This window comes from Rissa tridactyla, chromosome 16, assembly GCF_028500815.1.
Source record: "Rissa tridactyla isolate bRisTri1 chromosome 16, bRisTri1.patW.cur.20221130, whole genome shotgun sequence".
Classification (NCBI taxonomy): Eukaryota; Metazoa; Chordata; class Aves; order Charadriiformes; family Laridae; genus Rissa; species Rissa tridactyla.
In genome coordinates, this window is record NC_071481.1 from 4,028,394 (window position 1) to 4,055,546 (window position 27,153).

Consider the following 27,153-nt stretch of genomic DNA (forward strand, 5'->3'; position numbering starts at 1 on the left):
TTTCTAGGCCTAGCTGTCTTAGAATCATAAAATGTCCTGAAAACCCAAACAGGAAATCACTACAAAGCAAACAGTAGTAGTACGATAGTGTTGCAGGTAAAAGCATTAGCTCCACAATGGTTTATAGCCACTAAACTTTACTGCAGGAACTTCTTTCAAGCAAAAACTGAAATCATGATGTTTCACAAATCCCTCACACATCACACCTTCTTTGTATCTGTTTTCAGCTATGTGCATCACAGACAATAGAGGCAGCACACCCAAGAGGTTTCTCAAGACTGTTCAAACCACTTTAATCACATATGAAAAAAAAAGCCAGAAAGCGTGTAAGACAAATAGGACTTCTTAGGTCTCCTTAAGCTAATTGTACATGCATTTATACAGTAGATTGTACCAGTAGCCAAGACAGGAAAATTTCAAACCATGCTTTAGGCTCACCTACAACACACACCGTGGAGGCGTTATGCTGTCACAGGCCTATGAAGCAAGTAAAATCACAAGTCAGGAGCAGAGACCATGGCACTGGAAGAATGGCAGACCACACAGGTGAGGATGAAAAACTCCATCTTTATTAAAAATATTAAAAGTTCAGCTGAAACCTCCTTACAAATGCTGAACAGTACATGGCACAGAAGACTGCATGAAAGAAAATTCTGTTCATTGATGAAAATACTGAAACTACTCTGAAGTCTGCCATTAATATGAGATGATCACTGCTACTGAACTTTTTACGCAATGGAAGTACAGGACTATGGGATTCATAAAAGGACTATAACCAAAAAAGAGTGCTCTTTCATGCACTTATACTATAAACATGGCAGACAAAGACCCTCCTCCTTCCAGGAAGATGCTCTAATATATGTGCAAAAATACAACTGGAGTGATATAAAATAACCAAACAGCATAATTAACAGAATAACATTCAGACACTTTATTGTATAAGAAAGGCCAGGAGGTGCTTTATGACACATTAACAGATGGGCTACAGATCCGTTCATCTAACAGTGTAGACTCATCATATTGCAACAGAACTCATCAAGAGAGACCTGAAAGTAGTTTTAGAAGTTTATATTTAAGGGAAGTAGCATGGGACAGGAAGGAGAGGGGTAGGGAAAGAGACCTAGCATCTTCATCACAAAACAAACCAATAAAGAAACCTCCCTTACCACTCAATGTCTATGTGAAGATTATTTTGGTCTACTTATGTTGGTTAAGTCACCTGTTAGTTCATATGTAAAATGCTTTCTAGTACTAACATGCTTTTTAGAAAGCACACAGAGATAAAGCACTTTTGACTTTCAAAGCTCTCTATGACAATGATGTTGGCTCAGCATCCCTGTGAGGTAGGCAAAAATTAGCTGTTTTTTCTGAGACAAAGAGAAGTTAAATGACTTCCTTAAAGCCATGGTAAAGAATGAGTTGTTTATCAATGATATCCTTAAGAACCTGGAATGATACTGTTTTTCATAGACAGGGAACTGAAGGCAACCAGCGTCTGCTTGTAAGGAATTACTGAATTTTCAGCTCATTCTTACTATCAAAATGCTTTGAATCCCTCACACCTTGAAAAGCGTTCCACAAACATATACATATACTAGTGAGCTCTTCCTTCATCTCTGTAACAAAAAGCACTGGTCTTTTACAGCAGCAAGCAGACTTCCTAGAATGGGGCTTTTCCCTGCTAGTAAAGGGTAGCCTAGATACAACTAGAGTTACAAACACTACTCCACCAATGACCATATCCTAGATCTTTCCACTGTTAAAATTACAGCTATCAAAGATATGAGCCAAGTATTTGAGTATTTGTTACTTTATGGAATTTAGCTTGAGTACTGTAGTTTATGTAAAAGGAGTAGAAAAAGATAATTATCCATTCTTTTAAACTGATAGCTACACAAAACCAGGCTATCATAAAATAAAGCACGTAGCTGCTACAAAGGGTAGCAACAAAGCCATGCTGGGTTAACCTAATAAAGTCACGTATCCCCAATTGCAAGGTTAACAGAGTCATCAGCTCAGTCCATATCCCAAGAAAAGCTTTTGGTTTGCAGAAGGGTGAAGTGGGTCTCGGAGCCAGGCTCTTCTTTCTTCTGTAGGTCCACAGAGAAGTAACAGTAGATACTGTGTTGTGTATGTTTGTATTGAAAACAGTTTCCAAAACCTAGATAGTCTCCCTCCATCCAGCTGAGATGAACTTTTGCATTTTCTCATCATGTTTCTAATCTAATCAAATATTTTGCTGTAGAAAGTAGCACACGGTTGCTGAAGTCCATCTCCTCTTGTCTTGTGCCTAGTCAGATTAGAGAGATCACTTGCCCAATTTTAATAAAAGATGAAACTGTGGTTCATAAAATATGCCTGCAAAGAATCCTTCCTGTTGACTACAGTTCAGCTGTAAAGCAGGAGACCAACAGCTGGGTAACACTGGATACCATGAAGCCGTAAAAACAGTCACTTAAGTATTTATACCATGTAATCTTGTACTCTCAACTCAGCTTTACTACTGCCAGTACACTCCACTAATTTAACACTCAGCACTTTCAGATGAACAACACAAGAATGTAACTTACCTATGACAGATGCAGGATAACACCATGCTAGTGTATTGCGTTTATTGCTTGTGTTTAAAAGCCCTTCATATAGTGGTTAGCACACTCCCACTTGGTTCAAAAGCAAGGTTGTGCTCTAGGCACCAGCAGCTCTAGTTCAACACCTATACCAATTTCTCTGAAGCTTTCCACAATTCCTGTAAGCAAACTTACACCAAAACCCTGCATACAGGAAATGAATACTTTTCCTTCAACACAGAATTCAGTTGCCACTGAGCAGCATGGTGTGAATCAAATTCATCTTTGCACTGGAAGTCACTTTTCCCCAGTTGTGTTTGGCATGTTTTTCACACTGCTACATAATTGCTGAAACAATCATTTCTCCAAATGACCACATGACTATCAAGTGGCAAGATCAGCAGGAGAAAACAAAACAACACTGTAAGGTGTAGGAGGGGAAAAAGAGGGTGAACTTCACTTCAGAGCTAACAATATTTAAATGTGATTCAGTCACACAAACTCTCAACTCTATTAGGAAAAATCTTTTTAACAAAAATGGTTTCTTCCTGTTTCCAGTCCTAAGTTTTATGCAGACCCAATGCAATAATCCTGATTTCTTTTTTCTAACCCTGTATCTTTCTCCTTTGCTCAACTGAGCTTCTTTTTGGGCTTCTTATAATAAGCTATTTGACTGTAATACTCCGGGCCTCTAAATAAACAGAGAACAACAATTGAAAAAAATATATTATTTTTAAACTAAGAATTTGTTCTTCCACTCATGTATCCATTAATCCATACCCAGCCAAAGAAATCTGGCACTCTGTCTGTCAGCTCCCCCTTAACTCCAAGACTATCATTTCAGAGAGCAAATGCAAAGATGGAAACCACTTGGTTTTCTATGCATTGAGGGCTTTTCAGTTGCATGATTTGCGTTTACGGCTTCAGCTTTCGTAGCGGAATACAAATTTACTGGTTTTGTCTTAAAGTCTGTGCAGTGGGCAATTTGTGCTCCAACTAAGCACCAACATCCCACAGAGATACATAACTTTGAAATTTCTAGACTCTAAGGACCAAGGAGAAGTAACAGTTAATGATTAGTATCTAGCGCATTTCACGGGGCTTGGAAATAAAAGCTCAAAATTTGGCTAGGAAAAAAAAACCCAACAAAGCTTAAAACATACAACAGATGAAGATGAACTATGTTCACCAGGGAGTGAAGTAATAGCACCTACATCGTTGTGAAGCTAAACATTTGGCAGTGTTTTCTGTTTACCACACAGGAGCCACAGGACTCCTCAACCATGGTAAGGAAAGGAGTCATAAAAGCAACCACTGTGCTTGTGAAGGGAACAGAGAGTTTGTATTTGAGGCTCAATCTTACTTTCATTGAGTTGATGTTTCCTTCTCCTCAGATTGCCTTGCTCCCCTGAAGCAAAACTGCACAGTTCACCCCTTCCAAAGAACCAACAAATGACTTTCTTGAAGTTTGTTGTACAAACTAACCAAGACCAGAAATTATAAAATTCACAGCCAATCAACAGTTCAAGATGGTCTCTCCATTCTTCCCACTGTCCATAACAGGTCATCTACTCACATCATCCACTGTTAATCGGCATTAATACTGAATTGTGAGGCCTGACTATACAGCTGTTGTTACAGTTTGGGCAGAGCACCAGCTGGTGCTAGCGTAATACCAAAAACATAGAAAAGCCCCAAGAGGAGATTGAGTTTGGCTGTCCGCTGAGGAATTTTGTTGAAGCTCTGACTGCGAAACTGCCTCTCCAGTGAAAATGCCATCGGGATGGTGAGTAGCGGCAATGCCATGCTGATGGTATAGCGTGTGGCCAGCACACAGAAAATCAGGTAGGGCAAGAAGAGCAGCACGGTGTAGAGAATATAGGAGAACGCAGGGCCGATGAGGATAGCCAAGGTGACAATACCCGCCTGCCGGTCAGACTCCATGTCTCGTGTGTTGTTGCTGTGCAGGATGGCCTCAGTACTGAGGGCTAGTGGGATAGCGTAGAGCAGTGGTGAGACAGACAGATAACCAACCTGCACAGCATGAGCAAACATGACAGCCAGGGGCCCAAAGGTGATCAGGATCACCACGTCTCCAAGTGCAACATATTTAAATCCAATTCCTGTGACAAAACACAAGAATAGAATGAAGCATCATCAAACAACTCAAATGACAGAAGAGAATGGATAACAGATCAGCCCTTCCCACAGAAAATGGCCAACGTGCATATAGATATGACCGAGAAGCATATTTTCTCTTTTTTCCAAAGATAATAAAGGAAACACAGCTTCTGAATTTCTCCAGTCAAACAATGTAACAGAAACTAAGGGCCAGGTTCTAATACCCATCTTCAAATCTAGAAGTACCTATTTCTGCAGAAATCTATAGAAATAAGGTACTCTTTAGTGAGACCATGCATACTAGAACCTGATCCTGAAGAAATACATAAAATACTCAGAACAAAACACAAAACTGACAAAATTTGTCTAAGGAAACTAACATAACTGCTTTAGAGTTTTGACAGTTTAGGAGACAATAAAAATATTCTACTCTTACTAAGAACAAACACAAACTGTTTAACATTCACAATGAAACTCCATCTAGAGAATAACAATCAAACATTCCAAAACAAAGCAACAGATTCCACCAATGGAAAAGAACGTATGCAGTGAGCTATACTGCTGAGGGATACAAGATACACATCACGAAAAGTTTCAGCAACAGTTCTGATGAGCATCTAAAGCCATATATGTAAATAGCAATGTCTCAACACCACTTTCCAACCGAAGAACTTAGCGTGTGCCTCTTCCCACACCTTCCCACAGCAACAAATGGCAGGGAATGCAAGTTTATGTACCAGTACTCCAGGAAATACCACCAAATATTTTATGGCAGTTAACGAGATAGATCATTTGCATTTTCTAGAAAGCCTTGACAAGTCAGCTAATTCTGTCACGTTCACGTTCAGATTCACACTAAATGGGATACAGAGCTTACCTCCAGTATAAAGGAAGGAGCTGGAAAGTCCTCCAAAGTATATCAGGGCCAGGTGCTCCAGCTTGAGCGTTGAGACAGCGTAGAGCCCAGCCGCACAGATACAGCCCACGGTATAAAGGAAGACTCCAAACCGGACTACATCCTGCGGCTCCAAAATCTGGTCCACCAAAGTCCTGTCATCACTCTTCTTGTGATCGATGCCTTTGGAGAAGTCGTAGTAGGTGTTCACCAAGTTGCCGGCTCCGTGCACAGCCAGGACGGTCACGGCGCTTCCCACCAACAGCCCTGGGTCTAGAGCTCCCTCAGCCCGGTACGCCAGAGCGCTGCCGAGGGCCACAGGGGTGAGGGAGGCACTGAAACTCCAAGGCCTGAGGGCCAGCACATAGGCCGCACACTTCTGCCTCCAAGTACCAGGGGGGACCCTCTCCGCGCCCGCCAGCGCGGCGCCGGCGTCGTTCCTCTCGCTCCCCCGGGGGCTCTCGGCGCTAATGCTGATCTTCTGCACCAGGTCTGCCGGCCCCATGCTCTCCCCGCCGCCCCGTCTCGCAGCAGCAGCACCTAGAAGGGGAAGGGCCGCGCGTTAGCCTGACCGCCGCCGCGGGGCCCAGCGGGGATGGGGGGATGAGGAGGGGGCGTCGCCGCCATGGCCGTGCCTGAGGGGGAGGCGCGCGCCGCCCTTACCCGCCCGCCGGGCGCCCGCCCCGCCGCGCGCGCGCGCCCCAACCGCCAGCGTCCCGCGCGCCCCAATCGCCCGCCCGTCGCGCGCCTGCGCCCAACGGCCGCTCCGCCCCTCCTTCTCCCGCCCCCGCGGCCGCGGCCCCGCGCACGGCGTTCCGCGGAGGGTCGCGTACCCCAGCGACGCGCCAGCGCCTCCTGGCCCCCGGTGTAAGCATCGAATGGCTCGCGTCGTCAGGCGCGGCTGCCAGGGATCGCTCCGAAGCGCACACCACTACTGCCGCAGGCGCCGCCCCGCCTGCCCTTGGTCCCGCCGCGGGCAGCCGGACACATTTCAGCGACGCACACCGGGCGCGGCACTGCACCACGCTTGCTCCTCCGACGCATGCGCACGCAGCACACAGGCTTTACGGGAGGGCGGAAGCCCGCCAGCCTCCGGAAGGTGGGCCTAGCGCCCACTTTTCACCAATCGAGCGCGCCTAGCCTTCTTATTTGTTAGCTTTACTGCCACTCGCTCCCATCTGGCTTGATCATTGGCCGGAAGGCAACGGGCTCTCCTTGCCGTTCCTTGGGGGAAGGGGTGGAGCTGCGAGAGCTCCTTCCCTTTTGCCCCTTTTCTACTGGTCAGAGGCGGTGCCTATCAAAGCCGTTCTGGGAGGCGATTGGCCAGCAGCGGCTCGCCGGCCCGGCAGGCGCGGGGGAGGGGAGGGCGCGGGGCCCGGAGCGGGGGAGCCGGCGGCGGCCGGGGCGGAGGCGGTGAGTGCGGCTCTGGAGCCTCCCCTCAGCATCGCCTTCCCTTTCCCCTCACCTCCTGTCAGGGCCCCACCGTCACGGCCCTCCCCGCCCGCTCCCGCCTCAGCGTCCGCCGGGCTGGCGCCCTGTCAGCGGCACCGGCGCTCCCCGCGGGCGCCTCGGCCCCGCGCCGCCGCGGCTCCCCGCCCGCACCGGCCTGCCCGACGCTCCCGCCCCCGCGGCCTTACCGCTCGAGGCCCCGCGCCCGTCCCGGCGGCGGTGCGCGCCCTGCCCGGCCTCAGCCCTCCCTCACTCCTGGCCTGGGGAGCGGCGGGATGCCCCGCGGGCTCGGGCCTGCCGGCTCCCGCCTGCCGGCTGTCGCGTCCCTCTGTGAGGGCGGCTGTGAGGGAAGGGGGTTCCCTCACAGGGAATACCCCGGCCAGCGGTGATGGGGCCGTGGCCGCAGGCTTCGTCCCGGGGGAGTTTCTCCTGGCTCCCGGCCGCAGGGAAGCCCTGGAGCCCCCTCAGGCTATAGTCTCGGTGGATCTTTGTGACGGCGCGGGGGATATTTGTGGAAGAAGGAGCTGAAGTTTTGGTGCCTTGGGTCGCTGTGGGCCCTTTTGTCAAATGCTCGGTTTGGGCTTATGCAATCTGTAAATTGGGGGGGAGGGGGTGTCAAACGTCTAAAATATTTTCCATGTACAGAAAGACTCGTGAGAAAGTTTGGCTACACGTTATGAAAATAAACATCCTGTTGCAATGATTGGTGTTGCTATAAGTAGACTTCCCATCTCTAAATATCTGCTGGAGAATGTAACGCTTGCCAGGCCCTGAGTGCCGAGTCTGCCTTGGGTTGGCATAACACTAGAATTTCTGTGGAGAAACTTGGATGAAACCATTCAAGGAGGAGTCAGATATGATAATGATATTATCATAGGGATGATTATGCCTAATTATTATAGGGTAATTGTAAACCCTAATCTGACCCAGATGTTTTTCAGCTATTGCACGACCCTTGATTTAGAATTAGATCACTATGCGTTCAGGCGCCTGACCTACTGGAGCATGTTTTGGTATTTGATGAACGAGAGAGCAAATAGGCTGGGGGTCAAGATATTAGGTGGTGATACAGTTTTATCACAGGGTTGTAAGGCCTAAGGAATATAGCTGTTAATTGTAATTTTATGCTCTACTGGCATAGTATCGTTGCATGCAATGGGTTGTGTGTTTTGGAAACAGGCAGCAGGGGCAGCGTTAAGAAGGAAGCTCAGCAATTTCAATAGCTGAAAGCAGTAAAAAAAGTTGTCTCCCTGAAGAACTTACAGGACTTGATGCCCCCGAGCCCCAACATACTGCCATCATGTCGGGCACTGTGTCCATTCTCCAACAATTTGCCAATGGTTTGAAGAGTCGGAGTGAAGAGACGAGAGCGAAAGCTGCCAAGGACTTGCAGCATTATGTCACCATGGAGCTCCGTGAAGTGAGTGCTGCAAATGAGATAATTTATCCTTGTTTATCTTATGAGTCTAGGGCACTGGCTGGGTACTTTGGGGATGGAAATTTTGGGAATATGGAAGCCATATTGGAGAGGAGATGGGGCATAGCAGGGAGCTTACCTTTGCCCCAGCATATAGGAGAGGTGCCTGAGTTGGTGACACAGATGGGTGGTCAAGTAGCAGAATAAATAAACTTGACACATCTAAGGTAAAAAGAAGAGATGCTGTTTTGTTTTTGTAATGTATAGTTGATTTAATTTCTTTCTGTTTAAATGACCTAGAAAGCATTGTCTTTATGCAGGTTTAGGGGGCAGGAAGGAAGGAAAGAATGTTAAAAGCTGATTTGAACTTTTTCTTTTTACAGATGAGTCAGGAAGAATCTACCAGGTTTTATGATCAGCTGAACCATCACATATTTGAGCTGGTCTCTAGCTCTGATGCAAATGAAAGGAAGGGTGGCATTCTGGCTATAGGTGAGTGAAAGTGCTTAATGCCTCTGGTGAGTTCTCTCTTCACGCATCTACCTTTAGGAACAGATTTTCAAAAGGAATGAGCTTTTATAATCGGAGCCTTATGTCTGACTGCTCAGTATGCTGAGTGCATGCTAGTTGCTGGGCTCTGAAAATCTGGCTGTAAGTGTCAGCATGGGAGCTGCTGAGTGCTGAGAGTGGCTGAAAACCTGGTGCTTAATGGGCCCTGAGCTCTTCCCGGAGTTGAGCATCAAACGTGAGTGCTGAGCACGTGAAAATTCTGTTCTTGAGCTCAGCTGAGAACAGTTTGTACTGTCCATTTATATGTATTAGTGTCCACGGACTTTCTCAACTCTCTTCTGTCTGAGGAGATTGATTCTTGTTATTTAAATTTACCTGGCTCAATAACAGCAGCTCCCATCCCTGGGAGGCACTCACATAGCTTCTGCTTTGATTCTGATCAGCTGCTCCATCAGTTGCTCTGGTTGTGCCCTCGCTGTGACATGGCAAAGCTGCCTGCATCTTGACTCATAGGGAAATCAGCTTGCATAAATACTTAGCCTTCCAAGTGAGTAGCCCGTATTGTAGCAGTTACTACTTTAATAACGAAACAGGAGGTGCTTATGGTTTAGGCTCACAGACGTAATCATCCAATCCCAACATGTTTGAAGACAGCGGAAGTCCCGTAGCTAGAGAAATCTTTGTTGACAACATCTGACTTTAAGCTGACAGTATCACTTTAAAATTGTTTCTGTGAATTTAGTGCTGTTGAAAGGTGCCGGCTTGACAACTCTGGACACTGATGGCCTCTCTATCTACAGAGCAGGTACAACCCAGGCACCAGCAGTGAAAGCAGCTATGCTGCTGCCTGCCCAGGTGCTTCCGCCCTGGCCAGGAGAGACCATCTCTAGAGCTGAGGGGGAGAGCTATTTCCTTGGTCCATTCAGTCTTTGACTTCTCTACTGAGGTAGACCAGCCGTAGTCGTTGCATGTGGATGGATGCTTTCCTATTGGGAATGGGTCTGTGATCCCAGGGTGGATTTTTTTATTTCTCTCTTTTTAAACTATAAATGGCAAAAATCTGTGAAGCTACTGAATGCATTTTCCTGCCCACTTAACAAGTTCAGGCTCAAAAGAATGGTGGCCCTTTCCTATTGCTTGATTATTATTATTATTTTCTGTGGATTTGCAGTTTAGGAGGACTTAATGGGAATCTTTGAGGAATGGATAGGGAATACTAACTCTCATCTAGGGATTACCTACTGTCTGCCTCATTGACTCCTAAGGAGAACCTACAGCATTACTCTTTTTCTCTACAGCAAGCCTTATTGGTGTTGAAGGAGGTAATGCCACCCGTATCGGCAGGTTTGCCAACTACCTGAGGAACCTCTTGCCATCCAATGACCCTGTTGTAATGGAGATGGCTTCCAAGGCTATTGGGCGGCTTGCTATGGCTGGTGACACCTTCACAGCTGAATATGTGGAGTTTGAGGTGAAACGAGCTCTGGAATGGCTGGGAGCTGACAGGAATGAAGGTCGAAGACACGCTGCTGTAAGTGATCTTTTTTTGTCTTCATCCGTCTTGGAACAGGACGGTTAGGATTTGTTAACAGTGGTAGGAGATGTGCACAGAAAGCTGCGGAAAAGCTCTGGTCAGGATCAGAATGGCTGCCAGTCCATGTCTGAGAATCTGCGTTGGTCTTGTGGCAAATATAGTGCTGCTTCATTGCTTCTGTCTTATCCCAGTGACTAAAGATTGAGACACCATTGTGCTAGGAACTGTAAAAGTATGGTGCTGGAAACAGCTCAGGCTCACAGACATTGACAGTCTAAATAAATGGTACTACGGTCTAGAAATTATGAGGTATGTTTACGAGTGCTCATCCTCACAGATTGTTACTGGTTTTCTCCCCCCCCTCCAGGTTCTTGTCCTGCGTGAGCTGGCAATCAGCGTGCCTACCTTCTTCTTCCAACAAGTGCAGCCATTCTTTGACAATATATTTGTGGCTGTGTGGGATCCCAAACAGGCCATCCGAGAAGGAGCTGTTTCTGCCTTAAGAGCCTGCCTTATCCTCACCACTCAGCGGGAGCCAAAAGAGATGCAGAAGCCCCAGTGGTACAGAGTAAGAAAATAACTTTGTCTTGAAGCACCTCTTCATAATGCAATGCAAATTATCAAGGGCCAGTTTTTAGAAGAGCACCTTAAGCTAAGAACCTGTGTTACTTCTGTCTGATTGTCAGTAGAACACTGCCGCCCCTTGAAAGGGTTGAAAATATAATGGCTTACAAAATATGTAGTTCCTTTAGTGCATTGTAAAAGTAAGCAAGAGACTTAACTTCATCAAGAATCCATTGCTCTGTCTGCAGCTCATTTTCAGCTGTTGAGCCTGACCTAGTTTTACAGCCATGCAATCAGATGCAATTGGCATCCCCTATTAGCAGATGGTGTTATTAGTGTAGATAAAGCATAAGCGAAAAAGGTAAGGATTCTTTTGTCTGAACCTTAGCTTTGCTGACATTGTTGCATGAATTCAAGCTTCATAATGTCAAATAAGGTTTGAACAGTGCAGTCAACTGTTGTAAACTTGGGTTCCTCATAGTCAAATTTGTGATGCGGATATTGATGAAGTTTATACCATGGCATGGTTGACTGGCTGATTAGTTGAAAAATGCTCTGCAGCACAGTCCACAAATTCTGAGTGAATCTGAATTTTGTGGTGTTATACTCTGTTATTACTCAGTTGAGGTTTGTGGCTACTCTTAGAAAATTATAGGACATCAGTAACTCTTGTCTGGCGATACTACTTTATTTGCACAGGCTTTGTTTCTGTATGATCACTGAGGTTTTTATTTTTTTTCTTTTCCCCAAAGCATACATATGAAGAGGCTGAGAAGGGCTTTGATGAGACTTTGGCCAAAGAGAAAGGAATGAACCGTGATGACCGAATCCATGGTGCCTTACTGATCCTCAATGAGCTAGTGAGAATAAGCAGTATGGAGGGAGAGGTGAGCAAATGAACAAGACGGGAATTATGGCTTTTGGTTGCCGGATTGATTGGCAATGTGTAGATACTCAGCAGTCTGTGGAAATACTCCATTGTGTTTGAAAGGGGGTTGTTGGGCTGAAAAGCCATCTGAACATGGAATCAGAGCATTGATTATTACAAATTGAAGTGTGTCAGAGAAATAGCAGCAACAAGTTTGGGCTGAGTAGGTATTAAGCTCTAATGGGAAGTGCTATTAACTGGATTAATTACAATTAAAAACATTGTTATATAGAACAAGGACTCTTTGTTGCATGTTTTGCTGGATTTTGCTTAGTTAATGGTTTTACAGCCACTTGGATATCAATTATACAGGATGCTGCTCAGGAGATTTATGTTGGGAATCTGATATTCAGCTTTTTTTTTTTTGTAAAAAAACCAAAAAACAAAACAACCAAACAAAAAAACCCTCATGTTTTTCTACTTTGTCCAGCGCCTTAGAGAGGAGATGGAAGAGATCACTCAGCAGCAGCTTGTGCATGACAAGTACTGCAAAGACCTGATGGGCTTCAGTACCAAACCTCGCCACATCACTCCCTTCACTAGCTTCCAGTCTCTTCAGCCCTCTCAGTCAAATGCTTTGGCTGGTCTTCTGGGGTACAGTGCTCACCAAGGAATCATGGGTTTCGCAACCTCACCTGTCCCAGCGAAGTCTACGTTGGTAGAAAGTCGATGCTGCAGGGATCTAATGGAAGAGAAGTTTGATCAAGTAAGTGTTTGGTCTTCAACTTGTCCACCAACATTCACAGCACCAGTTCTTGTAGAGCAATTGTCATCCGTGTCCTTAATTAGCAGGCAATTCTGCGTAGTATTGAATTGAAGCATTAAAACTCGTTAATTATATATGTATCCTGGGTTTCTCACTGTCTCTCTTGGAGCAAGTGATTTTCTTTCTTTGGAAGCAGTCTTAATTATCTGCCTTTCTGGGGGACTCTGAAGCCAAATGTCAGTAGAATGCCTTAAAGCATCCAGGTAATAATCATTTGTGCATCACTGCCAATGACCGTCCTTCAAAGCCAAATCTGTCTCCTTTCAGGTGTGCCAGTGGGTTCTCAAGTGCAGAACCAGCAAAAATTCTTTGATCCAGATGACCGTTCTCAATCTGCTACCACGGTTGGCAGCTTTCCGTCCTTCAGCATTCACAGGTGACAAGACAGATGGTTGGATGTTAGAAGTGTTGCTGAAATTGGGCTGGAAGTTATCCAGCTCTCTCTGGTCCAGATGAGTTTATGCAGCAATACAAATGTGCTTGTAAGATGAGCGAATTCCTCTGTGGGAGGACAGCCTTTTTTTTTTTTTTTTTTTTTTTCCTGAAGAAGTGTGACTTGATAACTGATGCCAAACTGTTGCTCTGATGAAGAAAATGGATTGAAACTAATGTCTGAATTCTGTGATCATAAGGGATAGAACCTCCTTTGTGGTGTTGTTTTGTTTTTTTTTTTCTCAGTATGTCAGACTTGGGGTTGAATGCTGCCCTCTTGCTCCTACTCAATGCATCCCAAATATTATCAGCAGACTGGTCTCCCTTTTTTTTTTTTTTCCCCCTCTTGCATGTACTGGGAAATATCAAGTAAAAATGGGAAACACATGCTGGCTTTAAAGCAATTCAATTAGTTTATCAAGCAAGCTTAGGAGAGTGTCGGAGTTGGAGGCAAGTCACCAAGCTGCTCTAAGCGGGTTGGAACAACTTTGTGTTCCTATTCCAAATTTCCAATCAATCACTATAAAAACAAGGTGCTTGGATGTTATTTGTGTGTAGAACCTGTTGCAATGTATTTTTTTTTCTCATAGGTCTCTGATTTTGGTGACTTTTCTTTTTAATTTTTTTAAAAAGAAAGCCTTCTGGGCTTTGAAAATTCTATTATATGGTGACGTGTCTTTGCCACTGCTTATGTCAACAAATTTTATGTGGCTATGTCTGTTCCCTAGTTTTAAACTTGTAAAGGTTTAGTTGCAAAGGTGAGCATCTGTATAAACCTAAATGAGTTCCAATATCTGTATTGCTCTCTTTTTTGGGCAGCTGATCAGTATCTTCCAGACACCATGAATCATGTTCTCAGCTGTGTGAAGAAGGAGAAGGAACGAACAGCAGCCTTCCAGGCCTTGGGTTTGCTGTCTGTGGCTGTGAGGTCTGAGTTTCAAGCCTACCTGCCAAAAGTCCTTGAAATCATAAAAGCAGCTCTGCCACCAAAGGACTTTGCCCACAAGTAAGTGTGTGAAGGTTAGAGGAAGAAATCGAAACAGCTGTTCTTTATATAATTTTTGTGATGTGGGATCAAATTATTGTATTAAAATCAGAGGTATTTCTATAAGACTGATAACGCAGAGGTAGGATGAGGAAAGATATTTGAAAAATAGCAGCTCATCTTAATTAACTTTTATGTGGTCCATTTCCAGGAGGCAGAAGTCTGTGCAGGTTGATGCCACAGTCTTCACCTGCATTAGTATGCTGGCACGAGCTATGGGACCCAGTATCCAGCAGGACATCAAAGAGCTTTTGGAACCTATGCTGGCTGTGGGCCTGAGGTATGTACAATGCTGGGAGCATGTTTTTCTGTTAGCCACTGGATGGCATTGTTGTCCATACAGAATGAGACCTTGAACGTCTTCAGATTGAGAAGGAAAATTACTGCTTTTAAATGATCTTTCAGAAGATCAGTATAGCTCTTTCAGAAGAATAATATGTTTTAAGTGTTAATGTGTCTGTTGAGTTATTTAAGAGCATTGGTCTCTGTGTAAGATCTTTTTGTAGAACAACTAGTGAATTCAAAAGCAATCTCCTTTACTTTCTGCTATTCAAATGCATTTGGCTACAGCATGCGAAAATTTAGGAAGCCTCTGAAGGGCAGCACGTTTCTGCTGTATCAAATTGGTAGGGAAGGAGAATTGAAGCGCTGCATATTTGCTCCTAGCTTCTTTCACCTTTGGACCTGGCAAGGTCCATTGGAATGAAATTTCCTAGTTCATGAAGCTGTTAGTATGGGAAGGTATGGAGAAAGTATCCAGATAGCTCAAACTGTTTAGATTAACGTTGCCATCTGGAAGTGAATTTAGTGCCTTTGTGTCTAAAAAGCACAAGTATAAGGAATCACTCAGATTTGTAACAGTATTCCGTTAGGCAGTTGCCTATTAGGCAACGTTGCCTAATGTAGCAATGGGCAGTTTGCTCACCAAGTTCATACAAGAAGGTCATCTCATGTGCCTGAGTTCACATAAGGACCCCTGTGCTCTGCTGGCAGGTGTTGCTGTGATGTGAGAATGCCCACAATTATCTTCTAATGGGCAAATGCATAAACAAAAAGGTGAAATATGCACCACATTGTTTCTGTTCTAATGACTGTCTGCCTGCTTCTTGCCCTCAGCCCTGCTCTAACAGCTGTGCTGTACGACTTGAGTCGCCAGATCCCCCAGCTAAAGAAGGATATCCAGGATGGGCTGCTGAAAATGCTCTCCCTTGTTCTAATGCACAAGCCTCTGCGACATCCAGGCATGCCAAAGGGCCTTGCTCACCAGCTTGCCTCCCCTAGCCTCACCAACATCCCAGAGGCCAGCGACGTGGGTAGCATCACCCTCGCCCTTCGTACACTGGGTAGCTTTGAGTTTGAAGGTAAGATGAAATAAGGAAGCAGAGGGACAAGGGGTATGGGATATAAACACTACTGCATTGGAGTAGAGTACAAGTAACAGGAAAACTCTGAGAGCATATTCTTTAAACTCATCTTCCCTAGTAAGATCAATAATTGAGTTGTAAATCTGCGTTCAGCTCTCCATCTTCTTCTTTCTAGGCCATTCTCTGACTCAGTTTGTTCGGCACTGTGCAGACCACTTTCTGAACAGTGAACACAAGGAGATCCGGATGGAAGCAGCCCGCACTTGCTCCCGCTTGCTCACACCTTCCATCCACTTGATCAGTGGTCATGCCCATGTGGTCAGTCAGACAGCAGTGCAGGTTGTGGCTGATGTTCTCAGCAAACTGCTTGTGGTTGGAATAACTGACCCAGGTTAGTGTGGGGTTCAGAGAAAAGGGTTCTCCTATCCATGTTAATTTTAACTTGTAAGCAGGTGACAATAAATAAGGTTGTGGCAGACTTTGAACCTATTTGCTTCTAACTTAAGCCGTCATTCTTTATAAATTAAAAAAGTCTCCCAATTTCTCTTCCTGGATCTTGATTTTTGAGGTGTTAATAGAACACTAGTGCAAAATGCACAAACTGTGCCCTTGGTGTAATACCTTGAACTAGGTAGAGCCCTGAGACTTTTTTTTGCTGCTGTTTTGTGTTGTCGCCTTCAAATTTGTAGTTTGGGAAGGGATTGGTCCCTTCTATTCAGTGTTCCTACTTGATTTTTTTAATCTTTCAGTTGCATTATGGTAACTCGCAGTGTTCTTGCAGACCCTGACATACGCTTCTGCGTGTTGGCTTCTCTGGATGAGCGATTTGATGCTCACCTTGCCCAGGCGGAAAATTTGCAAGCTCTTTTTGTGGCCCTGAATGATCAAGTATTTGAAATCCGAGAGCTGGCCATCTGTACTGTGGGTCGCCTGAGCAGCATGAACCCTGCTTTTGTCATGCCTTTCCTGCGCAAGATGTTAATCCAGGTAATGAAGAGGGATGCCTGGAGTGAAAATAGAGTACTTGGTATTGTGATTAAGATGGTGTTAAAGAACTGGGCTGTCTAGCTGTAGTGAATGTGTGGGAGAGTCGGGGGGGAAATTTCCCTTTTGGAAAGTATTTATTACCCAGCTTAGTAGGCTTCAGGAAGTTTTTTTAGTGATAAATGTTTGGACTGAAGCTCTAAGGATGTATTAGAAAGGAAAGGACAGCAGCCATTATTTCACCCCACATTCATCATGCTGGAGTGTTTCCATCTGTATTGAGGAAAGAATGTTCTTTGCTTGTTCTAGGTGAAAGGATGGCACTGCTTCGTAAATGTAGATGGTTTTGGAGCCATCTATTCAGTTTTATGCTAATTAATATTAGCTTCATTCAGACATAAATGACTGGATGGAGTGCAAATGTAGAACACCCTCTACAAGTGCTGAGACTGCTTTTTCTCTCTGTTGTCATTGGACAGGAGAGGAGGAAATCCAAAGAATTTTTGCCTACCTTTATTTACCATGTTCTCATGCTTCCATTGTCTTTTCTGTAGATTCTGACAGAGCTGGAACACAGTGGCGTTGGCAGGATTAAAGAGCAGAGTGCCAGGATGTTGGGTCACCTGGTTTCCAACGCTCCACGCCTCATTCGTCCCTATATGGAGCCTATTCTTAAGGTAGAGCTTCTGTACATTTCCTGGGGACTTTGGAGTGACATGATACCGCATGTGGATACGTAACTGTCAGGAGCTGCAGTGCATTTGCTTCATCATAGCAGGAAAAAATCAGATTGGTGTGGATGTTACCCACGGTAATGCATGTATGCGACAGTGTAGCCTAACTTAATTCTGGATTTGCATAAAGCCTGTGAAATGAAAGTTTTGTTTACTGTTGAAATGCTCACCATGATGCGAGTTGGGCTCCTGTGGAATCAATTTTTGGGTGTAAACAAAAGGAAAGATAACGTTGAATATTGTATGTACAGCAAGGAGTCTTCTAAACACATTCCAATTTGTTCCTCTGTCACCCACCAGGCACTAATTGTGAAACTGAAAGATCCTGATCCAGATCCAAATCCAGGGGTGATTAACAATGTCCTAGCTACCATAGGGGAGCTTGCACAGGTAAGGATACTGCAGGTACCTCTTTGCCATGATTGTCAGTTGTTTAGCTTTTGGCAATGCTAGATGAAGGGCTTTGATTTTTGTCTTTCAATAGGTCAGTGGGCTGGAGATGAGGAAGTGGGTGGATGAGCTCTTCATTATAATTATGGACATGCTACAGGACTCCTCCCTGCTGGCCAAAAGACAAGTAAGTGTTTGACAGCTGCACTAAACTTGCCATCTGCTGTGACCAAAGCTTTAATGAAGTATCCATGTGTCCCATCATAGCTGCTAAAATGAACCTTTAAATCACGCAAGTCTCTCTTGTGGAGGGTACGGTCATGTTTGTGGCACACAGGTCAGGGATTGCAGTGCCTGTCTGTTGTGACAGAGTACAAAACTGTGAAAGGAAAAGGATCAAAAAAAAAAAAGCATTTTTTATTGGAAGGCTTGGTGTTACTCAATTGAATGCCTGTTTGAATTGTATCACTAAGGGCAATTATTGCAGTCAGAGTCTAACAAATTGATTATCACTTTCTTTACTATTGCTTATTAAAAAGCACTCTATAAACACGCTTTCAAACCATGGGCTCTGATTTGCAGTGTGTTCCTAAAGTGCTCAAAGAAACGTTGCCTAAGTTGAATGACTGATGAATCAGGAGACATAATAAATTCCCTGGTCAAAACCAATTTTCTCTGGGCTTGATCTTTCCAGGTGGCTCTTTGGACATTGGGGCAACTTGTGGCCAGCACTGGTTATGTGGTGGAACCATACAGGAAGTACCCAACTTTGCTGGAGGTGCTTCTGAACTTCCTGAAGACTGAGCAGAACCAGGGCACCCGTAGAGAGGTATGAACATAAAGCTATCACACAACCATTTCTAAAAGTTTTCTGGGGAGAGAGAGATGTCAAATAAATGTGTCTGCATAGATTCTTGAGAGGGGGAATGGGGCGTGGGGGGGGAGGTGAAAGATCATTTTTGTGGCTGATAGAAATACAATAAGCAGAATTAAGAGGATGAACTTGTTCAGTCAGTGAAATGGCCTCCAGCTGCTGAATGGAAAGCGTTGATGTTTTTTCCAGGCAGTCAGTTTAGTTCCAGATCTTCTCTCATTAATTCTCAGGACCTTCCCAAGCATGTAGATTCATATGTTGACTTTTGCTTTGGTGATGGAATTATGATGAATTTTCTTTTTCTTTCTGTCTTATCAGGCTATTCGTGTGTTAGGGTTGCTGGGTGCTTTGGACCCTTACAAACACAAAGTGAACATTGGCATGATTGATCAGTCACGAGATGCTTCAGCCGTCAGCCTCTCGGAGTCCAAATCCAGTCAGGATTCTTGTAAGCATCTGAAGTTCTTTCAAGTGAATAGCTTTATAATCTACAAACAGATCTTGATTTTTTTTTTTATATATTGTTTTGTTGTTACCAGTTTGTCTCCTCTTCTTAACAAATTATTAGTGTACACATTTTCATCTAACAGTTGGGTGCTCCTGAATGCACTTAATACTAGGGTGCTTCAAGACCATTTAACATGTAGCTTGTGACACTGCCTTCTTTCTCCTAGCGGACTACAGTACCAGTGAGATGCTGGTGAACATGGGAAACCTGCCTTTGGATGAGTTCTACCCAGCTGTATCTATGGTGGCACTCATGAGAATTTTCCGAGACCAATCCTTGTCCCAACACCACACTATGGTAGTTCAGGCCATCACCTTTATTTTCAAATCTCTTGGGCTCAAGTGTGTGCAGTTCCTGCCCCAGGTCATGCCAACGTTCCTTAATGTAATACGGGTTTGTGATGGTGCCATCCGAGAGGTGAGTGTACTAGGGACCACTCCTTCTTTCCCATTCCACTGCCTTAAAATAAGAATCCATTTTTTAAAAGAGAATGCGACTGGCTTTGGGCATTGCTGTGCTATGTGTTGCTGCCAAGCATGCTGCAGAAGTGAGGTTCAGCTCTGCTTCTTCTCTCCTGTTAGCATTTGGTAGAATATCCAGTGTAAACATTTTTTCTGCTTCTTATTGAAACAGCTGCTTCTGAGCATAATCCTTAGAAGGCCAATATTTGATTCTGGGTTTTTATCAAGCTGGTCTTGTTCAAGAAAACAGCCTGTGCAGCTTTCAGAGCTTTCAGTGATCTCTGCATTAGCGTACTGTTGCAAACAGTATTATTAAATAACAGAGGTAGACTCTTTAAGTTTCTGATGCAACCATGTACTTTGGCTCATCTGTGAGAAGGAAAATTCAATTTGCTGCAGTCTGCTAACATTCAGAGCAGTGTGGGTGGTGATTCCACAGCAGTGCTTTCTCTTCCCACTTAAGTTACAGTTTTAGAAGGAAACGAGAATTGTGTGAAGATAATAATGGGCTTAAGGTTCGCCTAACCAGAGATGGCTCCTTTTTGCCAAGCCTTTTCCTTAGGCAGCTGAAATCTCTGGGGTGGGAAGGGCAGTTTGTACTAGTTACTGGTACTGTGTTTTATAGGTGGGATGGGTGCTCCCTTAGCAGAATCCCAACCCTGCTATAGAACCGCTGTTTTCTCCCAGACTGAACTACTACTCAGATTGGAAGGAAAACACCTCACACGCCTGGGTTGGCCGAACTCCTAGACCTGACTGATCTAACTTGCTTGAAAGCTATGCAGTTGTGCACACTCTGTTTAAAAATTTTCAGGTAAAAGAAGATGGTGAAAGTGTACTGGGGAGAAGAGCTGAGGTGGGTACGCGTGACTCTAAAGCCTAAAGGAGGCAGGTCCTTGTCTTCTATGTAAGCATCCTCTCACAACACCAAAAAAAAAAGCACAGTGCAGGAGCTCAGGGTTCATTTTTGGTAAACATACGTGTACTGCTTTCACTAAAATAGCTGATGTTATTTCTTACTTAGTTTTCACAAAAATCTCATCTCTTTTTCTGAGCTCCACTTTGTATTTTGTCACTATAGTCTTCAAATACTGCATGAAGAAATCAAATTTAATATATGATAACTTACACTTTCCTGTTTTCCTGGAGGAAAAAAGACTGTATGCATTTATTTTGTGGACAAAGTGATTTAACCCACTGTATTTTATACCAATCTTAAAAGTAAATTCATTGTCATGTGTGAGCGCTAAGATTGTATTGAGGCAAAAGGAATTGCAAAACTGTCACTGTCTATATGACAAATAAAATCGTCTCAGTCAAAATTCTTCTATGGTACAGTCAACCATCTTTCAAAAACTTGCTATTTCTGTCAAGGACCAAACTCTCTTCCCCAGTAACTTTTCACCAATATATCTTGGTGGGGATGGGAAAGAGTATCTTAAAATGTGTGCCGGTTTGGTTTACAGGCAGAGGGAAAAGATAGGGGCTACATCTTTGGCAGCAACCTTCAAACATAAATCACAAAACTCTGTAGTTGAAGTGCTTGTACTTGCAAGTCTGTTCTGACACTCAAGTGGCTGACACGTTATAAACCCCTATTTGTATGTTTGACTGTCTGAGGCTTTGAGCTCATAAAATTTTTGATGCAAGCTTGGGGGGGAGGAGTGTGGAAAACAATCAAAAAAAAAAACCCAAAATGCCCCCCCCACACACACAGACACTCCCCAAAACCCAAAGCAGTGAGCTGAAGCTGCCAAGAATTTAGCCCCAGATTCTGAGCATATATAGGAGCTATGCATGCTATTTGTTTGGTAAATGAGCTTGCAATTGGCCTGTGAAATGCCGTTTACCCACCATTGCTTTGATGTTTGAATAAGCTACATTGATCACTCCCCATTTCTTCCTTCCAGTTCCTGTTCCAGCAGCTAGGGATGTTGGTGTCCTTTGTGAGAAGTCATATTCGACCTTATATGGATGAAATTGTCACCCTGATGAGAGTGAGTACAATCTTTAAGCCCGCATTTTGACTTTACTGTCAGAAAAGGTGGATAGTGTTTCTGTCATTATCAAGTGTATCAATTACTTCATAAACTCATATTACGGAATTCCATGTATTTGAAGTAATACTTGTATTTTGAAATAACATATCTTTGAAACAATAATATACACTTACTAGTAACTGTAATAGGAGCAGCTCCTAGATTCTGCTAGTGCCTGAGTTCGTTTGAGTGCGTGGATCTTGTGTACTTACTACTTTCAGAAACATAGTTTTTGCAAGAGGTGTTTGGAGTTCATAAATAGGTGGCATTTCACTTCATTTTCACTTACTGTTTGCAAACACTTAGAAGGATTACAAGAAATCAGTTGCCTAGAGATTGTTTTTAACAGCTATAAATATCCCGAAGGCACAGAGTGTTTTAAAAACAGACCAAAACTGCCAATTTATATTAGGCCATGAGGGAAGTATAGTCCTTCCCTGCGGTCTTGAATTTATCTAGAGACTCTGTCCTACAGTTTGCTGTTCTTGTAATTGGTACAGCTCAGTTGGACAACTGTTTAATTTTTTGCTGTTTTTTTCTTTCTTCTGTAGGACTTCTGGGTCATGAACAATTCCATACAGAGCACAATTATCCTACTTATCGAGCAAATTGTGGTAGCTCTAGGAGGCGAATTCAAACTTTATCTGCCTCAGCTTATTCCTCACATGTTACGGGTCTTCATGCATGACAATAGTCAGGGTCGCATTGTCTCTGTCAAGGTGAGTGGGAAGCTGCAGCAGCTGGGTTGATTTGGGTATTGCCGAGGCAGGTACAATGCGGGAAAAGGGGATGGGTGCAATTCAGCAGTGGCCTGGTGTGAAATGATGCAGATGGTACTTCTGTTTAAAGTGCAGGATTGAAGCAACTTTTCACTGGATACTGACTTATTTTAAATGCAACTCTTTCATGACTTTGAGTCACATTGGGTCATTTTTCCCCTCCAGCTATTGAATGCGATCCAGCTCTTTGGAGCTAACTTGGATGACTACCTTCATTTGTTACTACCTCCCATTGTAAAGCTATTTGATGCCCCAGATGTCCCAGTGGTGGCTCGCAAGTAAGCATTGGTGGCTTTTTTTGCTTGTGATATCCAAGTTCTGCAATGGCTGCCCTAGCCACATGTAGAATGAAATACTGCTTAGTCCCTTCTATGGGTTTTCTCTGTGTTTAATCATTATGGAAGGTTATTTTTGGTTGGGCGTCACAGCACTGTTACTAGCTTTTCTTGGATATAGGCTATTACTTTCTGGTATTCACCTGCTAGTATTTTAGTCACTGCAACTTGCATGCTGTCCTGCAAGTGCTAGCTGCATTAAAAGTGTTCTGGTGACATGTTTTTCCCATTACTGTTGATGCATAGGAGGATTGAGCTTGAATCACTTACGTATTTTTACATCTCGTTTCTCCTGCCTTATGCCATGAGAAATAAGTCCTCCCTTCTTTCTGCTCTGACTTTAGAGCTGCTCTAGAAACAGTGGACCGCTTAACAGAGTCCCTGGATTTCACTGATTATGCTTCACGGATTATTCATCCCATCGTGCGAACACTAGATCAGAGCCCTGAGCTACGAACAACTGCAATGGACACCCTCTCCTCTCTGGTGTTCCAGCTGGGAAAGAAGGTAATATTCTTCTTAGGCCCGAAAACTGATAGAAGGAGGGACTGTCCCAAAGATCAAGGCTTTAAAGTTGAGTATTTGTAATTAAAGAAAACAGATTTTTCATCTCAGTTTTTTTCTGGAATCGGGAGTTACTGAAATGAAACTTTCAGAATTGGTTTCTTATAAGATCAATGAAACAGGGTGGAATTTTACTGCTTTCAGTGAGACTGAATAACTAGCTTTTGATGCATTCCCCTGTACAGTACCAGATTTTTATCCCGATGGTTAACAAAGTGCTGGTGCGACACAGAATTAACCATCAACGCTACGATGTTCTTATCTGCAGAATTGTAAAGGTGAGTTGACAAGTGTATAGTTGTTTGCATGAGGGCACTTTGGGGATCTTTTCATGTTGAAACAGATGTAGCTGGAAACTTTGCTTTGAGTTACTCCTAAAATGAAGAATGGTTGTTACTGTATTTGTGTGTTAAGTACAGCTTTTTAAGGAAACTCTGAGATTGCATTGGGAAAGTTAGTCAACTGGTATCGATTATTTCGTAGAGAAAAATCACTGCAAGTTCTAGGTAAGAGCTTAAACTTGTAGCTAGTGTCATTACTTTTTTCTCAGTAGTTCTTAAATGTGGATTTACCCTATTTTTTCCACAGTTTCAGGATTTAAAGAGACCTTATTATCTCAGTATTTTCTATAGTATGTTCCCCATTTCAAAAAAACTCAGTAACTGCTTTGCAATTTGATTAGTGTGAAACAAGCAGCACACTGCTGTTCTCAGCTTCCTAGTGAGTCAAATAGGAAAGAGTGCTTGTTTTAAGGTATATTATTTTGGCTTTTAATACTGGGAGGTAAAACTTCTAAACAGTTACTTTGAATAGAAAAGGTTTATCATTCGAGTTCTCTGGTTTATAAGGTGTAATCATTATAATGAAACACAGTTGTTTGCTTCACAGATTTTGCTGTGAGATTGGATAGTGCTCTGACTTTATCATCCTTTGGCTTGTAGGAAATTGCTTCTGTATGTGTGGGTGTGATCTTCATTGTAAGCCATTTATTGTAGGGCTATACTCTTGCTGATGAAGAGGAGGATCCCCTGATTTATCAGCACCGAATGTTGAGAAGCAACCAGGGAGAAACTTTGGCCAGTGGTCCTGTGGAAACAGGTCCTATGAAGAAATTACATGTTAGCACCATCAACCTGCAGAAGGTAAGACTGGAGCACTGCACAGCATGAGTTCGCTGCTGAAGGGAGGAGCTGTTGTGTCACATCTAAAGAGTTTGTCCAGTGCATCTAAACTACATATATTTACATCTCTCTTCTGTTGCCAGTTCTGTACAGAACTAAGGTCAAAGTAGCGTCTGAGACTCTCTTTAAAATTAGAAGGTGCTAAGCAACTTTAAAGATAGGAGCAGCTGAATTACCAGACTAATAATGGCTGTGAATTAATCTTGACACTTTCTTTGTTATGCGAAGTATGAACAAAACTTCCTAGATCACAAGGACTCACGTGTAGCTTCTAGAGACATCTAGAGTCTCTGCCTTTGTTCATCAGCCACTTCTCTTATGTGTTAGTGCTGTATTCTCTTGAAGCCAGTATAGAACAGCTAAGGACTGGTTAATTTGAACAGTTAATGCATGTATCAGTCAGTTCAGTAGAGGGACGGATTGGTTTGAAAATGCTGGACTTAAAATGTAATTCTAAACTCATTAAGTATTTTTAAGCTGATGTTTCAACAGTGGCTTGAGCTCTTGATGCATTTTTATAAGGAAAGAATTATTCATCTTAAATACTTGGCATTTCATGACAAGAATACGTTTAGGGAAGATTTCTTAGAAATGAGACTGAAGTACTGCAAATTATCTGGTAAAGGCAGCGGATTTCAGGGAATTAAAAAGGGAATCTCAGCAATGTGATCTGGAGCTGTAAAGAAGGAATGCTGCCTGCTGATGGATTTCTTCTCCTTTTGGATAGCGCCTCATTTGGTAGTTGAATTGTCTTGCTTTTTACTGCAGGCCTGGGGAGCAGCAAGAAGAGTTTCAAAGGATGACTGGTTGGAATGGTTAAGAAGACTGAGTTTGGAGCTACTGAAAGATTCCTCCTCACCATCGTTGCGCTCATGCTGGGCCTTGGCTCAGGCATATAATCCCATGGCTCGGTAGAATAATTCTGTTGTTTTCAGATCACTTGAAATAGCGGATGCAAGCCAGATATTATAAGGAAAAAGAAAGTTACTTAAAAGCACTTAGGTTCCATAAATAGAGATAGCTCCTGCTTTGGGACAAATCAAATAGCTGGCAACTTGATTTCATTTCCACCCTTCCCAGTTGGCTGCTCCATGATGCGCACAAAATCTTTCAGTGGAATTCTGTATATTAGTCTAGGAATAATTTAAGGCACATAAAAGTGAAGCTGGAAAAACAGCAGTGTATGAAATAGTTTCAAGAATCTTCTGTGGGTGCATAAAAATGCCTCTGAGTGGAATAAGTTACAGTGCTTTATTTCTTATGCAACCCATATGTCTGGAGAAAGTTGTGAGTTTCTGTAAGCGGTTGCCTGTTTATCTCTTATTGATGATGTACAGTTGCCATCTCTGTGCATATGAGTCTGACTACTGCTGTTAGAGAAGTGTTCATTCCTAGTTTAATTTTGTCTTAATGTGAGTTTTAGCTTTTTTGAAGCGAAGGGCAAACAGCATGCTGAAAAGTCAGCAATTCCTAGGTAGGCAGAGGTAATGCTAGTGTCCCCCGTGTTATCCTCTCTGCATCTCAAACCCATCCCATGGTATTTCTCCACAGTACTAGCAGCGATGAGGGCTGTCACCATATCTGTTTTTCATCACCTTTCCTCCTTCTTAAGCTTTGCCACTAACGTAAACTCCAGCTGTTGCAATCCTCTAATAAACACACAAGTGTTGCAGCATGTGTGTCTAGAGAAATCTACAATCATCTTTTTCACTGCGTTCACTTGTGATGTGAGACAGACTAGGCCTGGTTCTTCATAGCAGAAGCACAGAGCATCCTTGCTGCTATGAAGTTTTTTTTCTAGCCTAAAATACTGGATAGCATATGATAGGACAATATTTCTACTATTGCAGTATCTCATCTTATTATATATTTTGAAAACGCAGGTTTCATTAGGTATTTGGTACAGAAGTTAGCTTTATAAAAGCTAATTGCTGTTTACTGCACGTAGACATAAATGCATTTTGTAGCTCTTTCTCTGAGTAAGAAGGCAAGTTCACCATCAAATAGGCTTTTTCTCATGAATAATGAATCCCCATCTCTCACTCTCTTGTTTTCCTCCTCAGAGATCTCTTCAATGCCGCTTTCGTTTCATGCTGGTCTGAACTGAATGAAGACCAGCAGGATGAGCTGATCCGAAGCATTGAATTGGCCCTGACTTCTCAGGACATTGCAGAAGTCACTCAGACACTGCTGAACTTGGCAGAATTCATGGAACACAGTGACAAGGTAGGGATGCTGTTAGGCAACTTTTTTCTAATGCAAGCGAGCTGGCTGATGTCTCGTCTATGGAAAGGGTGTGAAGAGCTTATGCATACTTTCTTCTTTTTTATGCTCATACTGTTTTGATGTATGTGCTTCTACCCAGGGTCCACTGCCTTTGAGAGACGATAATGGCATTGTCCTCCTGGGGGAAAGAGCTGCAAAATGTCGAGCGTATGCCAAGGCCCTTCACTACAAGGAGCTGGAATTTCAAAAAGGTCCCACTCCGGCCATTCTAGAATCTCTCATCAGGTAGGACCACAAATGATGAGACTTCTGCTCTTGCATCAGTACCCAATTTAGGATACCGTCAGGATGAATCTAGACAGTTCTTAGGACTTCGCTCTCTGCCATAAGATGTTGTTGTAGGTTTACTAACTAGCTTGCAGATGTACATTCCTAGCTGCTGAGTTCCGTCCTTCTATTATGTGGTTAAAATTATGATAGAAGCTG

At 43.5% G+C, this 27,153-nt stretch overlaps 2 protein-coding genes across 5 annotated transcripts in view; one reads left to right on the forward strand and one right to left on the reverse strand.

The window, feature by feature from the left end:
* Positions 1-907: 907 nt before the first annotated feature.
* UBIAD1 (UbiA prenyltransferase domain containing 1) lies at positions 908-6,636 on the reverse strand. 2 transcript variants are annotated; one of them, XM_054222524.1, is made up of 3 exons: positions 6,417-6,636; positions 5,566-6,123; positions 908-4,690 (listed from the first exon to the last, which is right to left on the reverse strand). In XM_054222524.1, exons 2-3 carry the CDS (start codon positions 6,086-6,088, stop codon positions 4,203-4,205), a joined length of 1,011 nt encoding a protein of 336 aa, XP_054078499.1. In that variant the 5' UTR covers positions 6,089-6,123; positions 6,417-6,636; the 3' UTR covers positions 908-4,202. The 2 variants fall into 2 exon arrangements, with proteins under 2 accessions (XP_054078499.1, XP_054078500.1); XM_054222525.1 differs by lacking the exon at positions 6,417-6,636 and adding an exon at positions 6,247-6,302.
* Positions 6,637-6,945: 309 nt separating this feature from the next.
* The window catches only part of MTOR (mechanistic target of rapamycin kinase), a 66,635-nt gene continuing 46,427 nt past the window's right edge, over positions 6,946-27,153 (forward strand). Inside the window, exons 1-29 of one of the 3 annotated variants that reach the window (XM_054222264.1) lie at positions 6,946-6,996; positions 8,289-8,452; positions 8,833-8,941; positions 10,258-10,490; positions 10,861-11,061; positions 11,810-11,944; positions 12,416-12,691; positions 13,019-13,127; positions 14,003-14,189; positions 14,380-14,508; positions 15,345-15,589; positions 15,768-15,983; positions 16,374-16,579; positions 17,131-17,253; positions 17,611-17,700; positions 17,795-17,887; positions 18,395-18,529; positions 18,893-19,022; positions 19,249-19,499; positions 20,358-20,399; positions 21,454-21,540; positions 22,134-22,301; positions 22,527-22,639; positions 23,041-23,203; positions 23,446-23,538; positions 24,256-24,402; positions 25,210-25,352; positions 26,505-26,667; positions 26,807-26,952. In XM_054222264.1, the coding sequence (XP_054078239.1) occupies positions 8,333-8,452; positions 8,833-8,941; positions 10,258-10,490; positions 10,861-11,061; positions 11,810-11,944; positions 12,416-12,691; positions 13,019-13,127; positions 14,003-14,189; positions 14,380-14,508; positions 15,345-15,589; positions 15,768-15,983; positions 16,374-16,579; positions 17,131-17,253; positions 17,611-17,700; positions 17,795-17,887; positions 18,395-18,529; positions 18,893-19,022; positions 19,249-19,499; positions 20,358-20,399; positions 21,454-21,540; positions 22,134-22,301; positions 22,527-22,639; positions 23,041-23,203; positions 23,446-23,538; positions 24,256-24,402; positions 25,210-25,352; positions 26,505-26,667; positions 26,807-26,952 (4,253 nt within the window). In that variant the 5' untranslated portion in view covers positions 6,946-6,996; positions 8,289-8,332. Of the gene's footprint in view, positions 6,997-7,834; positions 8,453-8,832; positions 8,942-10,257; positions 10,491-10,860; positions 11,062-11,809; positions 11,945-12,415; positions 12,692-13,018; positions 13,128-14,002; positions 14,190-14,379; positions 14,509-15,344; positions 15,590-15,767; positions 15,984-16,373; positions 16,580-17,130; positions 17,254-17,610; positions 17,701-17,794; positions 17,888-18,394; positions 18,530-18,892; positions 19,023-19,248; positions 19,500-20,357; positions 20,400-21,453; positions 21,541-22,133; positions 22,302-22,526; positions 22,640-23,040; positions 23,204-23,445; positions 23,539-24,255; positions 24,403-25,209; positions 25,353-26,504; positions 26,668-26,806; positions 26,953-27,153 lie in introns of those variants that run through there. The other 2 variants (XM_054222263.1, XM_054222265.1) reach the window with 2 other exon arrangements.